Genomic DNA, 13,512 nt, shown 5'->3' with positions numbered 1-13,512 from the left:
GCTGCTGAAATCTGAATTCTACCCTTCTAAGCCTGTTGACTTTAATTGGCTCAGAAGGGTATAGCTTTGCCTAGGATTGCACTGTCTGAGACTAAGGCTATACCCATCCATGTTTTTGTAACCTTGGTAGAAGCTTTCAAATAGTTTACCGGGATGGTGAAATAAGGACAAGAGGTACCCTTCCTTGTGCCAAGTGGGGGAGATCCAAATGCAAGTTTCTTCAGTCTCAAATTATTATTGTACTAAGAAAACAAAGATTATCCTCAAAGATGTTATATGGAATTAGGCTAGTACATTTCCCAAAAGGTCAGTCTTTTTCCGCTTCCCAGCAATGATGTAATCTTGGCAGGATATGGTGAGTTCTCACTTTACTGAGACATTATCATAAATAATTAAAACTGTATTTGTCAACTCAAATGATCAAAGTGCAGTTTTTGAGACCTTCTAAGTCTTGGTGTCTTGTGTGCTTAGTTCTTTAATTAAGGATAGGGATCAGTCACCGGTATGGGTGAACATGATCCTTTTCGAATGTATGTAACTTAGGGGTTCCAGAATCTTGTATTTTTCTGTCATAGATATTACATATGAACTGGGGGTTGAAGAATGACTTGAGCATTGCTTTCCCTTATCTCTCTCCCCCCCCCCCCACACACACACAAACATTTTTTCAGTTTGTATTGTATATGTACAGATGATAGGTGTAAGGATGTGATAATAATTATTAGGTTAATCAACTTACAGGATGATCCTCTACATGCTCACTCAGAAGTAAATCCCAGGATTTAATGGGGACTTACTATGCACACTTACTTAGTTTTACTAAAGTTAATGAGCTTGAATTCCAATTAAAGTGCATGGTATTGGCTGTATAAGCTTTTGCTGCTTACCTGCTTTCTTTCCCATATACTAGCACTAGCTTAAAAATTAACTTCACAGAAATTAAAAATTGAGAAATTGTCACTTGCTTTGAGTGTCGTTTAACATATAAGTATCACCAATGGCGTACCTAGGGGAGGCATGAGGGGGCTCGAACCCCAGGCACCACTCACCTGAGTCACATGGAGAGCACATTTCACCTGCTTGCTGCCTCCCCACCAAAGGGTATGGTGTGTAGAGGATGGGCATAATGTTAACTTCCTCACTAGAAGTAAAGAGGTTGTAAATGGAGATCAGTCATGTCTTCTTTGATCCTGAAGGTAGCCAAACCTACAAGGTCAAGATAGCCTATCATGCACGGGTGGTAGATGAAGGGGGCACTCACTGGGAATTACATCTCCTTCCCACTTCACTCATGCTCAGTGATAGGAATGGGAACCCTTCCAGTGATTCACTACTCAAGCCATTGCTAGCTAGTCTACTTCCATTTTGTTTAGCCTGAGGACTTACCTGGTTTGTTTCTGATGAGAGCTTTGATTAGAACAGTGGTCAGCAACCTTTACCACCCAAAGAGCCATTTGGACCCACTTTCCACAGCCCCGAAGATCTACGGAGCCGCCTCTGGTTCGGCCCCTCCACTCACCTTTCCTTCCAGCGCTGGGAGGCGGAGGCACCGAGCAGGGAAACCCCCTCTACCCAACGGAGCAGGCAGTCACCTGCGCTGTGGGGCACAGGGCAGATGGCGTCTGCAGCCTGCCCAGTGCCGTGACCTCTTGTACTGTGGGAGGCAGTGGCGCCGGGCAGGGAAACCCCTCTGCCTGACGGAGCAGGCAGGCACCTGCTCCGTGGGGCAGAGGGGGGATGGTGGCTGTGGCGTGTACACCACACCACTGGCAACCAAGTATATCGGATTGGCCAGAGAAAAAGGGATTCCTGGTTGTTGTTTTCAGGAACCCTCCTTTATTTAACTTTCGCTGCCACCAATTACTTAAGGAGATCTAGAAACCCCCACACTGGTTCTAGCCACCAGTACTTTCAAGGATTCCCACCCTTCAGTCATTCTTGCTTGAGGGGAAGTTCCTACAGGGTCTCTTAATTAATAATTTTGGAGGGAACTCGCGATGGCTGGGGTTTCTAGTCAGTCACCCATGTTATCAATTACACACTCACAGACACATACTGGCACGAGGGAATTTGAACAAAATAAATAAAAGTTTATTTTGAAACAAAAGATTCTTGTTTAACTGGCCCAGAAATAACCGAGGCATGGAAGCTTTTTTGATATTTGGTGGTTCCTCCAGGGCTTAACACACACACTCGGACATGAAGGTGTCCTTCCGTCGCTAAGTTGGCTTTAATATGAGTTACTCTTCCCCACAGACACACCCTTGACCTTACTCTTCCACTACCCACTGTTTCACACACCCTCAGTCCTGGCCCTGTGAGTTTCAGGCCTCACACAGCCTCACTCACTCACACACACCAAACCCTCTCTGCCTAGAGGTTTGGGGCCCTCTCCAGACACAGAGAGTATTGGTACAGGGAGCTGGACAGACTCCTAGAGTCCGGTCAGTGTCCACTGACAAGCCTCTGGCCGGCTGGCTTCGCTCTGCACCGAAAGCCAGAAGGGCCTTCCTTGGCCTCCTTCAAGCTTCCCTCCCACTTGAAAGAGGGTTACTAGGAATTCTGTTATCCAGCTATCTAGAGCTGGATCAGAATCCCTCTTCACAAGAGTCAGAACTTGAGAGAACTCCCACTCTTCAGAATCTGCTCTCCAAATTGAACACAAGCTTTGTTCTCAAACTGAATCCTATTCAGGAACCCTGATCTGTACTGAGAGCAGAACTCCAAGCTGTTACTTCAGCACATGTGCCAAGACTTTGTTCTGCAATGTCTCCTTCTCAAGATCTGAGCAGGATCCGGTCCTACTGTCCCTATCTTGTCAGCATTATATCGCCCCCTAACATTGGCCATAGGCAACTGTGCCTCCCAGTGACCAATCACATTGCTTCTATGTAAATTGGGCCTGCTGCATTACTTTAAGTGTCACCCAGGCCTCTATAAGCAGGACTGTTTCACACCAACCCTTCAAGGTGGGGCAAGTCCGTTACATTGGCCGTGGCGTGCCTGGTGCCGCCGCCTTTCGCGCTGCAGGAGGCGGCGGCGCCAGGCAGAGAAACCCCATCTGCCCAATGGAGCAGGCAGTCACCTGCTCTGTGGGGCAGAGGGGGGATGGCGGCTGCTCTGGAGGGACATGCCCATGCTACCCTCCGATCTCCTGGGGTTGGAGGGTAGCGTGGAATGCTCATCCTCCCAGCCCTCAAGCAGCGCTGGAAGGAGAGGTGAGTGGAGGGGACCAAAAGAGGCACCCTCACGCACGGAGCCACCTCTGGTTCAGCCCCTCAACTCACCTTTCCTTCCAGTGCTGCTCTGGAGGGCTGGAGGGACACACCCATGCTATCCTCCGACCTCCAGGCCACATGGAGCCGCAGTATAAGGCTGAAAGAGCTGCATGCAGCTCTGGAGCCACAGGTTGCAGACCCCTGGATCAGAAGAAGTAACTTCAGGGGACAGCTTGTGGGTTGGCTGATGGATGAGCCCTTAGTGAAAGTGTGGCCATGTAACCCCGATAGTTAGTTCATATGCTATTCTGGGGAAACAGTTGGCTTGCTAGTCTTCTTCCTCTTTTGTTTTCAGTTTTCTTGGCATCATTTTGGGCTTTTATTTGAAATTTGTAAAACTGTTCCATAAAACTGTCTTAAATGCTTTAAATAAATACCAAATTAAGAATATGCTAAAAGGTTTCTTGCAAATTTGTTTGGGGAGGGGCTGTCAATTAAAAGACCATAATTGGGAACAGTACTGCTTGTGGACTTCTGGAAGCAACTGGTGGAACATGGGATTCTAGGTTAGAGAGACCTTCGTTTGATCCAGCATGTCTTTTTTGATGTTCACTGCTTAAACCTGTAGGCTTTGGCCAGTTCCCTGTGTAAACTAAGAGTGTTTCTTAGAAGGCCTCTGAAGCACACAGGTGTTCCTAAGCAAATGCCTAAGCATGCTCTGACAAAACAAATGGATATTTAAAGAGTTCTCCAAAGGCAGTAAGTTTAATAACTTCTGTAGGAGCAGCAGTGTCGTAGTGCTTAAGAGCAGGTATAGCCTAATCTGGAGGAACCAAGTTTGATTCCCCGCTCTGCCGCTTGAGCTGTGGAGGCTTATCTGGGGAACTCAGATTAGCCTGTGCACTCCAACACACGCCAGCTGGGTGACCTTGGGCTTGCCACAGTTCTTCTGAGTTCTCCCAGCCCCACCTACCTCACAGTGTGTTTGTTGTGAGGGAGGAAGGGAAAGGAGTTTCTAAGCCTCTTCTTAGAGGAGAGAAAAGTGTGATATAAATCAAACTTTTCTTCTTCTTTGTCTAGTCTAGCATCACCTTTTCCTAATGGATAATGTTATAACCATGGATAGCATTATGAACACAACTGAAATCTTCATGCCCAGCAATAAACAAGCCTTTCCCTCTTTTGATAGAACACTGACTGATGAGGAATAGTCTTGGGTCTAGTTTAAAGATAGTACAAAACAACATTACTTAAAAGCTGTCATGAGTTTTCACTGTAGTTATGAACAACTAAATGTGTCTTGCCTTGAATTATTTAAGCCCCTCTTGAAACTAGAGAAGTTAGTTAAAAGTGGTGGTGATGACACTCGTTAGATTTGGCACCTGCTGGCAGGTAAACTGGCAAACTGTTAATCTCAGAATAAGAAGTGTGTGTGTGTGTGTGTGTGTGTGTGTCATGATACAGGGATATTGCCAACCTTCCCTATACCCAAAGGAAGGAAAATTCCCTAATTCTTCTGATATTTGCTTCTTCCCACTGATCAACTTTACTATGTATAATTTTCAGGAAGGAGTTATTCATTGTCCCATCCCATACCTCATTAAAGTAAATGAACCAACTTAAAGAACTGAGGTGATCCCCCCCCCCCCCGCGCGCGCTTTCTCTCCACTGTGTTTGATCTCAGAGATGATCACACTAGAGGCTTTTCGAAGTTCAATCATAAAACATTAGAATTTTATTAAGTTCCTTAAGGGAGTAGGATAAAGCAGAGGGAAGAATTTATTGAGAAGGAAAAAAGCAGACTTATTTTAAGATGTTCTTAGTAGTACAGCTCAGTTGGCATTTGGCTGTTTGATCAGATTTCAGTCTGTTATAGATTTCTACATTCTTTGAAATAACATAGACTGAGTGGTTGTTATACAGCTTTAACACTGACTTGCACTCAGAGGTTCATCTCCCCCCGACTGTGATCCTTTTGGGAAACTATTATTTGTATACTAGGGTGGGAAAGATTTTTCTAAGAGAACAGGATAGGTGAGATGTTCATGCACCAAAGAACAGTTAGTAGATCTTGGGCTGCGATATGAAGGCAGAATGGCCATGGCTGTAGCTCTAGAACATTACATTTTTGCAAGGATTTGCACACCCTGGTGAGAAAAAAACAGTTATGTTTCAGATGCCATTCCTAAGCAGAGCTGTACCCTTGAATTGAAGGCAGTGGATTTAGAAGACTGTTTTAGGTTTGCACAGTATGGGATTTAGCGATAAACAAACAAATATCTACAAAAAGAGCAGAATAGAAATCCTGCATAATAGTGATAAATATTTTTGCTTTGTTCTACTGCAGATTGATTTGGAGCCAGAAGGAAGAGTGTATGTCATCATAGATCTTTCAGGCTCATCAGGTGAAGGTAAGGTAGCACAATTTTACTGTATTCAGTCGTAAACTATTTCACATTGTTTTAACTCATTGAATGGGTTGATGATGTACCACTGTTTTGTTGCTCAAGAACTGTACACCTGGACTGATACACAGATAATTGGATACTGTACTATCACTGTAGGCTAACAGTTGGACTTTACTGCGTAGGCCAGCTGAATATTTAACTGCAATACATCTTCATATGTTACATTCATTGTACTTTGTATGACTTTGAAATAAAAAGGGGTACAGTGACACGTATGGCTTGGTTGGTGCAGCACTGAATGGACTTTTGTGTTAGCTGTTATACTTTTAAATTGTTAGGATAACAAATAAATACTCTATAGCAGGCAATGACTGTTGGAGCTACTGATTAAGGGAAACCACTTCTAAAGGTGTACAGGTTTATTGAATGGTGATAATGAAGCTATTACTGTGTTCTGTAGCCAGAAGACTTGAAAATCACAGCCTTCATGTTGGAAAACATAAATGTAATGACTGATTAGCTAACAACTGATAGATCTAACCATATATCAATTACCCACTTTCTTGAAAACAGGTCTGCTTTTTGCCTGAACAGAAACAGGGCCAGGTACTGTACTGTGTGTCTTCTGTGTACTCTTCATAAGGACTAAAAACTGCAGGTGTGTGCTAAGAAGCTGGCAGTGTAATCCTGAGGGAGGGGGTAGTTGTGCTGCAGTCGGGTGAAGGGGCAGTGTTGCTGTTGTTTTGCTGGCCGCAGCTCAGCAAACCTCTTAGGAGGCTGCGCCAATGGCTGTGCTGTGGCCAGCAAGACAACAGCAACACTGCCCCTTCACCATGAAAGTGGCCTGTGCAGCAAAATGTGCTGGGCCATTGATTTTGCTGGCTTACGTCCTTGCTGGCAAATGGGGGTGTTCACAGGTCAAAAAGGCTCAGGAAGCTAACTCAAGCTGTCCCTGCCTCCAGAAACGCCCCCTTCAGCTCCAGCACAGGTTCCTATGCCAGAGGATCGCTGTGGCTGTGTTGGTGTCCAGGTGTTGTGCTACCGCATCACTCACCAACACCAACATAAGATCCTTTATACCGGTGTAAATGCCCATACACTGGTATAAGTGGCATTTTTGCCATGGTCACGTCACCTCCTAAGCATTCCTTCTCCCCCTCAGGAGTGGACTATAAGGCTGTTTCCGCACGGGCAAAAAAAAAGCTGGTAAAATGATGGTAAAAACAGCGTTATGGGCGGAGACTTCACACAGCTGCCACTTCAGAAATGATGCTGCAGCAATGCAGCAATGCTCCAGTGGCCCCACAGCGGTGTATTCGAAAATTGCTAAACTAGCGAGTCTTTTCAACAACGGCGCTCCACAGTCGGCATCGTTCAACACGCCCACCAGGAATCGGTGCCGCAGAGCCCACCCCCACAATGGCAGCCCACACTGGCCAATCCTGACGCAAAAAGCTTATGATGTCTACCCTGGGAAAAAATAATGCTGTTTGCGAAGCGCAGCCATGCAAAGTGCCATGCTTCAGCACGGCCGGCCATACGAATGCTCCGTTGCTGCAGCGTTGCCAATAACACCGACAGCACAACACTGTAATTGGCTGTGCAGAAACGGCCTAAGAATGTTTTATTTTCTGGGGGGGGGGGGGGAGCTTAGTTCCTGCCTTTTTGCTGCTTAACTACAGCTGCTTAACTACAGTTCCCAGGAGGCTCACAAGGTCTCCTGGGAAATATAGTTCCCATCAGGCCGTGGGGTGGTGGTGGAAAATTAGAATGTGCACCGGGCACAGTTTGGCCCAGCTACACCTCTGGTGAGTGTGAACATGACATGGGAACAGAGAACACTGCCGGATCAGACTAGTGGCTCATCTAATCCAGCATCCAGGGGGCATACATTGGAAATGCTGGGGGGAAGAATTAGGACTAATAAAAGGAAACATTTCTTCTTGCAACACGTGATTGGTGTTTGGAATATGCTGCCGCAGGAGGTGGTGATGGCCACTAACCTGGATAGCTTTAAAAGGGGCATGGCTACCAATCTTGATCCTCCTTGATATGAGATTGCAAATGCCTTAGCAGACCAGGTGCTTGGGAGCAGCAGCCGCAGAAGGCCATTGCTTTCACATCCTGCATGTGAGCTCCCAAAGGTATCTGGTGGGCCACTGCAAGTAGCAGAGTGCTGTACTAAATGGACTCTGGTCTGATCCAGCAGGCTCTTTCTTATGTTCTTATGTCTCGCACAGTAGCCAACCTGTTTCTCTGCAAGGCCAACAACAGGTCCTAGAAACCAATGTCTTCATCTGAAATGGCTTTCTGGAACTTACTGCCTTAGAATGTGTAAATTCCCATTAGTCACCATGGCCAGTAGACACTTATAGACGTATGATCTGTGAAGCCGTCCAATCCCCTTTTAATGCCATCTGTGACTGTGACCATCAGTACATTGTATCGCATTGTAATCACTTGTTGAGCAAAGAGGTATTTCCTTTATTCATCCTGAATCTATTGCCCAAGTCCTAGTATTTTGGGAGAGGGTGAAAAAATTCTCTGTGGCTGCCTCACATATAATTTCCCTTGGTTGTATCTTTTTAAAACTGAAAAATATGACTCTTCAGCCTTTCCTTTTAAGGAAGGTGCTGTAAACCTTTAATCATCTTGATTGCCCTCTTCTGTACCTTTTCAATCTCTGTAATTTCCTGAAATTCTGTGACCAGAACTGCACACACTATTCCAAATGAGGTCACATTATAGATCTATATAGGGGCATAGATATACACGGGGAGCATATAATATTGGCTAATTTATTTTCAGTCCCTTTCCTAATAAACCCCAGCATTGTTTTTTTCCTTTTTCACTGATGCAGCATACTGACTTAACATTTTTGTTGAGCTGTCCACAGTGATCCCAACTCTTAGTCTCAGCGAGTTCAAACTCCTTTAGTATATAATTAAGGTTGGTATTTTTGTGAGCATGAATGTAGGACTAATGTACATGTGGAGTAGCAAGGTGAGAGTTTATACTGTAGGGCCAAAAATCAAAGAAGATACAAAGAATGCTAGTGTATATCTGTCTCTTAATTTGAAAGTAATCCAGTGGCTGAATTTGAATCTATCTCTGGAAGTGTTAATTTATTTTGGTAAAATGATGAGTTCATAATTTCAAACTGTCACAAGAAGAACTGCTTCTGTTGTACTTATACACTGTAGTTATACACTGTTTGTAGTTATACACTGTTTGGTCAGATCTTTTAATATGATTCTTTCTATTCAACCTTTACAGTATACATTAAAGAGAAACGTGTATCTTAGCTATTCCATTCTCATTAGCCAGTAGTGCCATTCTCAGTGAGTCTGTGTGATTTAGTGGTTATGATTGGTGGACTCCAATCTGAAGAACTGGGCTTAATTCCCCATTCCTCCATATGAAGCCTGCTTGGTGACTTTGAGTCAGTCACAGTTCTCTCAGAACTCTCTCATCCTCACCTGCCTCACAAGGTGTCTGTTGTGGGAGTTGGGAAGGGAAGGCAATTGTAAACCACTTCGAAATGCCTTTTAGTAGTGAAAAACAGGTTGTTTTTTTTTAAAAAAAACCTCTTCTTCATTAGCTTTAATAATATTTCTAGCCTTGGGTAGAATGACTTTTAGAGATGGGCTGGTGAACATGGGTTGCGGGATCTGCTAATTAAATCCCCTGGTTTTCCATAATCGAAGAAAAAATGGCTTCTATTGGACTGTCAGTGGATTCACTTTGCCCTTTGTCCTATTCAGAAGCCTATAGAAAATTAAAAGGTCAACTATTGGATAGAGAGTTCTCTACCCTAATCACCGCAGCCAAGAAAATGTGCTCCCCCCTGTATTTTTCTCTCCCATTTGAATGGGGCCACTTGGCACACTACCTGTATTGTTTAATAAACCCTGCTCAAAGGAGAGCCATAATGCTCGCCAGGTTTAATGTTATGCCTTCTGCCTTGTTACACGGCAGATTTAACAAGCAAGAAAAGGCTAAAAGATTGTGCCCGTGTAATGATGGCTTAGTTGAATCTCTGGCCCACCAATTTCTACACTGTTTCAGACTCAAGGAAATCAGATCCAAGTATGTGAATCTTACTCCTTTACATTTACCTGATCTCCCCGATTTATTTAGGTTACACTACTTGCTGGACAATCCTGATCCTTCTCTCTGTATGATAGTGGCAGACTTTCTCCTGGAAATTACTAAATGCCAGTAGATTTCCCTCCACTTAACATTTACCCTCCACTTAACATTTATTTCCTGTACTGTATATATTTTTTAAATCAGTTTTTTTACTATTGTTGTACTGTTGTCTATGCCAATAAAGGCTTGCTTGACATAATTAAATCTATATCTTTGGGGAAAGTCCCTATCAACATCTTTTATATATATATTGCTTTAAAAAAAGAATGACAGTGCTTAGGTTTGAAGGGTTTCTTAAATCCCTTGATTATGGTTCTATATGAACAATTGATAGTGTGAGATTATCTTTGTACTGTATAGGTCTCTTTTGACATCTTGGCCTGGCCTTGTGGATCTAAATGGCAAATTTTAAAAATGAATACAGCTATGGAAGAAACTCTGAATTTCCATAGCAAAGTATTTATATTGTCTCTGTTACATTGGTAACTCTTTTAAAAGGGTATGAAAGAACGAGAAAAAAACAGGAGTATAGAAACTGTTCCAGCTGTTCCATTATCTGTTCTGGCAACATGATTCTCTTTCTTCCTCTCGCCGCATCTCAGTTCTGGCATTCACTTATGTCATATTTCATTTCAACATCTCACTGTAGAAGCAGAGGATTTGTGTTTGTGCGTGCTCGTGTGTTTATGTATGTGCATGCACCCTGCTGAGATTGACTTGAGCCAGATTGGCCTACTTTATAATCTCCAGCTCTGATTGCCACTGAGTCAGCAATTCAGATGAGAAATGACTTCTATTCTCTGTTCTTTGATTGATGACAACCATCTTAGCCGTACAACATTCCTGCTTCTTTAACTCCTTTTTATTTTGGAAGTTGTCCAGGACCACATTGATTTTCCACAGTGAGTGACCTTCTCTTTTCCACAAGCATTATTTTTGCAAAGGGGAGTACCAAACAAGTGTTTTTCTTCTCATCATCTTATGAGTGGTTCCCGTATCCTTTTGTGGCAGTTCCTTTAATCTACCCTCATGTGCATGAAACTTTAAATATGAATCTGAACATGTGAAAAAAAGTTTCCTCATTCTGACAATGCACAGTTTCCAAACTTGTTAACTTTGAGACAACAGACAGCAATACTTATAATGAGGACCAACCAAAAGACCACCACACCAGGTGTATCTGCAAATAGGGCGCAAGCTTTCAATCTCTCCAGAACTCTGTCAGGCTGAATGTTCAGTACAAGAGCAAAAAAGGGGCAATGGCTATGGAATTGTGTTGTTCAAGGCACAGTGGTCCTTTGATACACCCTAAGCTCCTTTGGGAGAAGGATGAGTTCAAAACATAATTGTCCCATGCAGCTGGTTGGTCAGTATGAAACAGAATACTGGACTAGATAAACCACTAGTCTGATCCTGTAGGCTCTTCTTATGGGTCCTGGGTGCCAATACAACTGCCTACAGAATTGGCTGGCTTCTCTCACTTCGTCTGCATTTAAACTTTTGACAAATTAGCTGTAATGCTGTGATAGCCTTCATTATTTGTCTGTGCAAGGTCCCCATTATCTCTGGCTAAAAGACCTTAAGAAGCAGAGCTGAAGAGATTGTCTTCCTTAAAACCCAGTGAGCTGTCACTCATCAGAGACCATCCTCGTCTAGGCTACTTGAACAACTAGGAGCTATTTAGAACTGCATTTGTCATTTTTTTTATTGTTTATTTATAAATATTTATACAACTCCTTATACCAGTGTCTATAGGTGGCTTAACAGGTTAAAACAATAAAAAACCACAATAAAACATCATAAATTAAATACAATTAAAACAACAATAAAAATAGAATTAAAAAGCCTCACCCCCTACTCCCCACCCCCAGTGGTGGGATTCAGCAGGTTCACACCACTTCGGCAGAACCGGTTGTTAAAATGGTGCTTATAAACAACCGGTTGTTAAATTATTTGAATCCAACCACCGAAACCGGTTGTTAAATTATTTCAATCCCACCACTGCCCACCCCCACCCCCCGACTAGCAGCTGTAGAGTGGAGTTCCAGGGAGGCTAGCTGAATACCAGTCGAAGATAAACATATTCACCATCTGCCTAAACCAAAAAAGTTATGACTGAAGTTGATCAGTTCAGAGTGCTAGACTGTGAGAACAAGGTTGATATTTGACTAAAAATTGCCAATCTCTTGTTTGGATCTCTTCTACACTTATCCTGAGTATGGAGGTAGGTCTGGTTGTATGGTTAGTAACTCTATTTTACCAAGCTAGTGGCAGCCTTCACATCATGAGGGTCCAGGTTCAAGTTTGAGGCTTCTAGCCATTAGGATTTAGGAAGTTATCAGCCCTGTAATTGTCTGAAGCCTCCAGATTCGCTGACTTTTGTTGGCAATGCACTTCAGTCTTCAGCTGCTTCTGTTTCCATATTCTCTATACATGAGATGCAGGTGTGGTCAGCTGCAGTCCTGAACATGCCTGTGTTCAAATTAAGCCCTAGTTACCAGTTTGTCTCCCTAATCAATCCTGATTTGTCAAAAACTGGCTAGGAGCCAACAGGCAGTTCTTTCTCATATCTCTCTTTAGGGATGGGGTGTGCCTCTGGATTTTAGAACTGTTATTCTAATAATGTATTAGTTTCTTGTTAATGCTTTTCCATTTTGTTTGATGCCTTTTGAAATCCATTTAGCATCTGCTGGTCCGCTTCCACCAGCATGCAAGTAATCCCTTTGTCTTGGATCCACTACCATTTCCCTCACTTCCATATTTGTCCAAAAGCTTGATAATGATTCATATCCTCCCTCAGATTTCCGTTTGCAGCGCCTTCTCAAGCACCATTTCTTTGCATTAAGCTCTGTCAGGAGAGGTGATAAATTTGTCTAGTTGCTTTCCTTTTAACGGAAAACACAGCTTTACATTTCAGCAAAAGAGTGAGAAGATTAAGTTTCAATAAAATATCACAGCTGAAAAGTGTAGGTGGGATGTACGTGTGTGTATGTCACCAGGAGCAGCACATTAAAACGTTCAGTTTCTATATTCATGAATTTATGCCTTCACAACAACCATTTGATTTCAGTTCATGTTTGAAACATTTCTTCCCATTGGCTAGTGTGTAGGATTTCTGCATTATGTCATTAAAATGACTTCTAATGCTAGTTATTAGGGGAGAACCCTGGTAAGCATTCATATTGACAGAAAGTCATTGTAATAGGCTTCATACTTTTCTGTATGTGTGTTCTCTTTGTTCAGAGAGCTTCCTTTCTGTTCTTCCATGCTGTAGATAGCATAACTTCATTGTTTGTTACATTACGTGGGTTTCAAGGAAAGGTTGCCTAGTTATTACCTTGTGAGCTCATACACCTAACATCTGGTTGCTGAACAAAATTTGTACCATTATGTATCCATATTTATTTATTTATTTATTTATTCACACACACACACACACACACACACACACACACACACACACACACACTCTTTAGGCTTCTATACCGCCCCGTCCCCGAAGGGCTCTGGGAGGCAAGATGTGGGGGAAAGGACTGGTACGTGATCAGGCAAAAAGCTAATACTATTGTGATATCTCTGCTACCCTCCACTTTACTGCGTTGCTGTTTTAATCATCCTCTGATATACTAAGTACATTGAAATCAGTGCGGTTAGAAGGCTATAACTTGGCTTAGGGTTGTGCTGTCAGAAACATCACTGTAGACATGGTAACATCCACTCACTACATCTACTCA

The 13,512-nt window shown here is 43.1% G+C and overlaps 1 protein-coding gene across 2 annotated transcripts in view; it reads left to right on the top strand.

The window, feature by feature from the left end:
- Positions 1 to 13,512, top strand: part of PRKCE (protein kinase C epsilon) — a 391,410-nt gene that overhangs the window by 155,337 nt on the left and 222,561 nt on the right. For both annotated transcript variants that reach the window (XM_048482750.1, XM_048482757.1), the window contains exon 2: positions 5,566 to 5,629. In XM_048482750.1, coding sequence (XP_048338707.1) covers positions 5,566 to 5,629 — 64 coding nt within the window. The remainder of the gene's footprint in view (positions 1 to 5,565; positions 5,630 to 13,512) is intronic.

Source organism: Sphaerodactylus townsendi, linkage group LG01, assembly GCF_021028975.2.
Source record: "Sphaerodactylus townsendi isolate TG3544 linkage group LG01, MPM_Stown_v2.3, whole genome shotgun sequence".
NCBI lineage: Eukaryota > Metazoa > Chordata > Lepidosauria > Squamata > Sphaerodactylidae > Sphaerodactylus > Sphaerodactylus townsendi.
The sequence above is the reverse complement of the archived record's forward strand: the minus strand, read 5'-3'. Positions and strand labels throughout refer to the sequence as shown.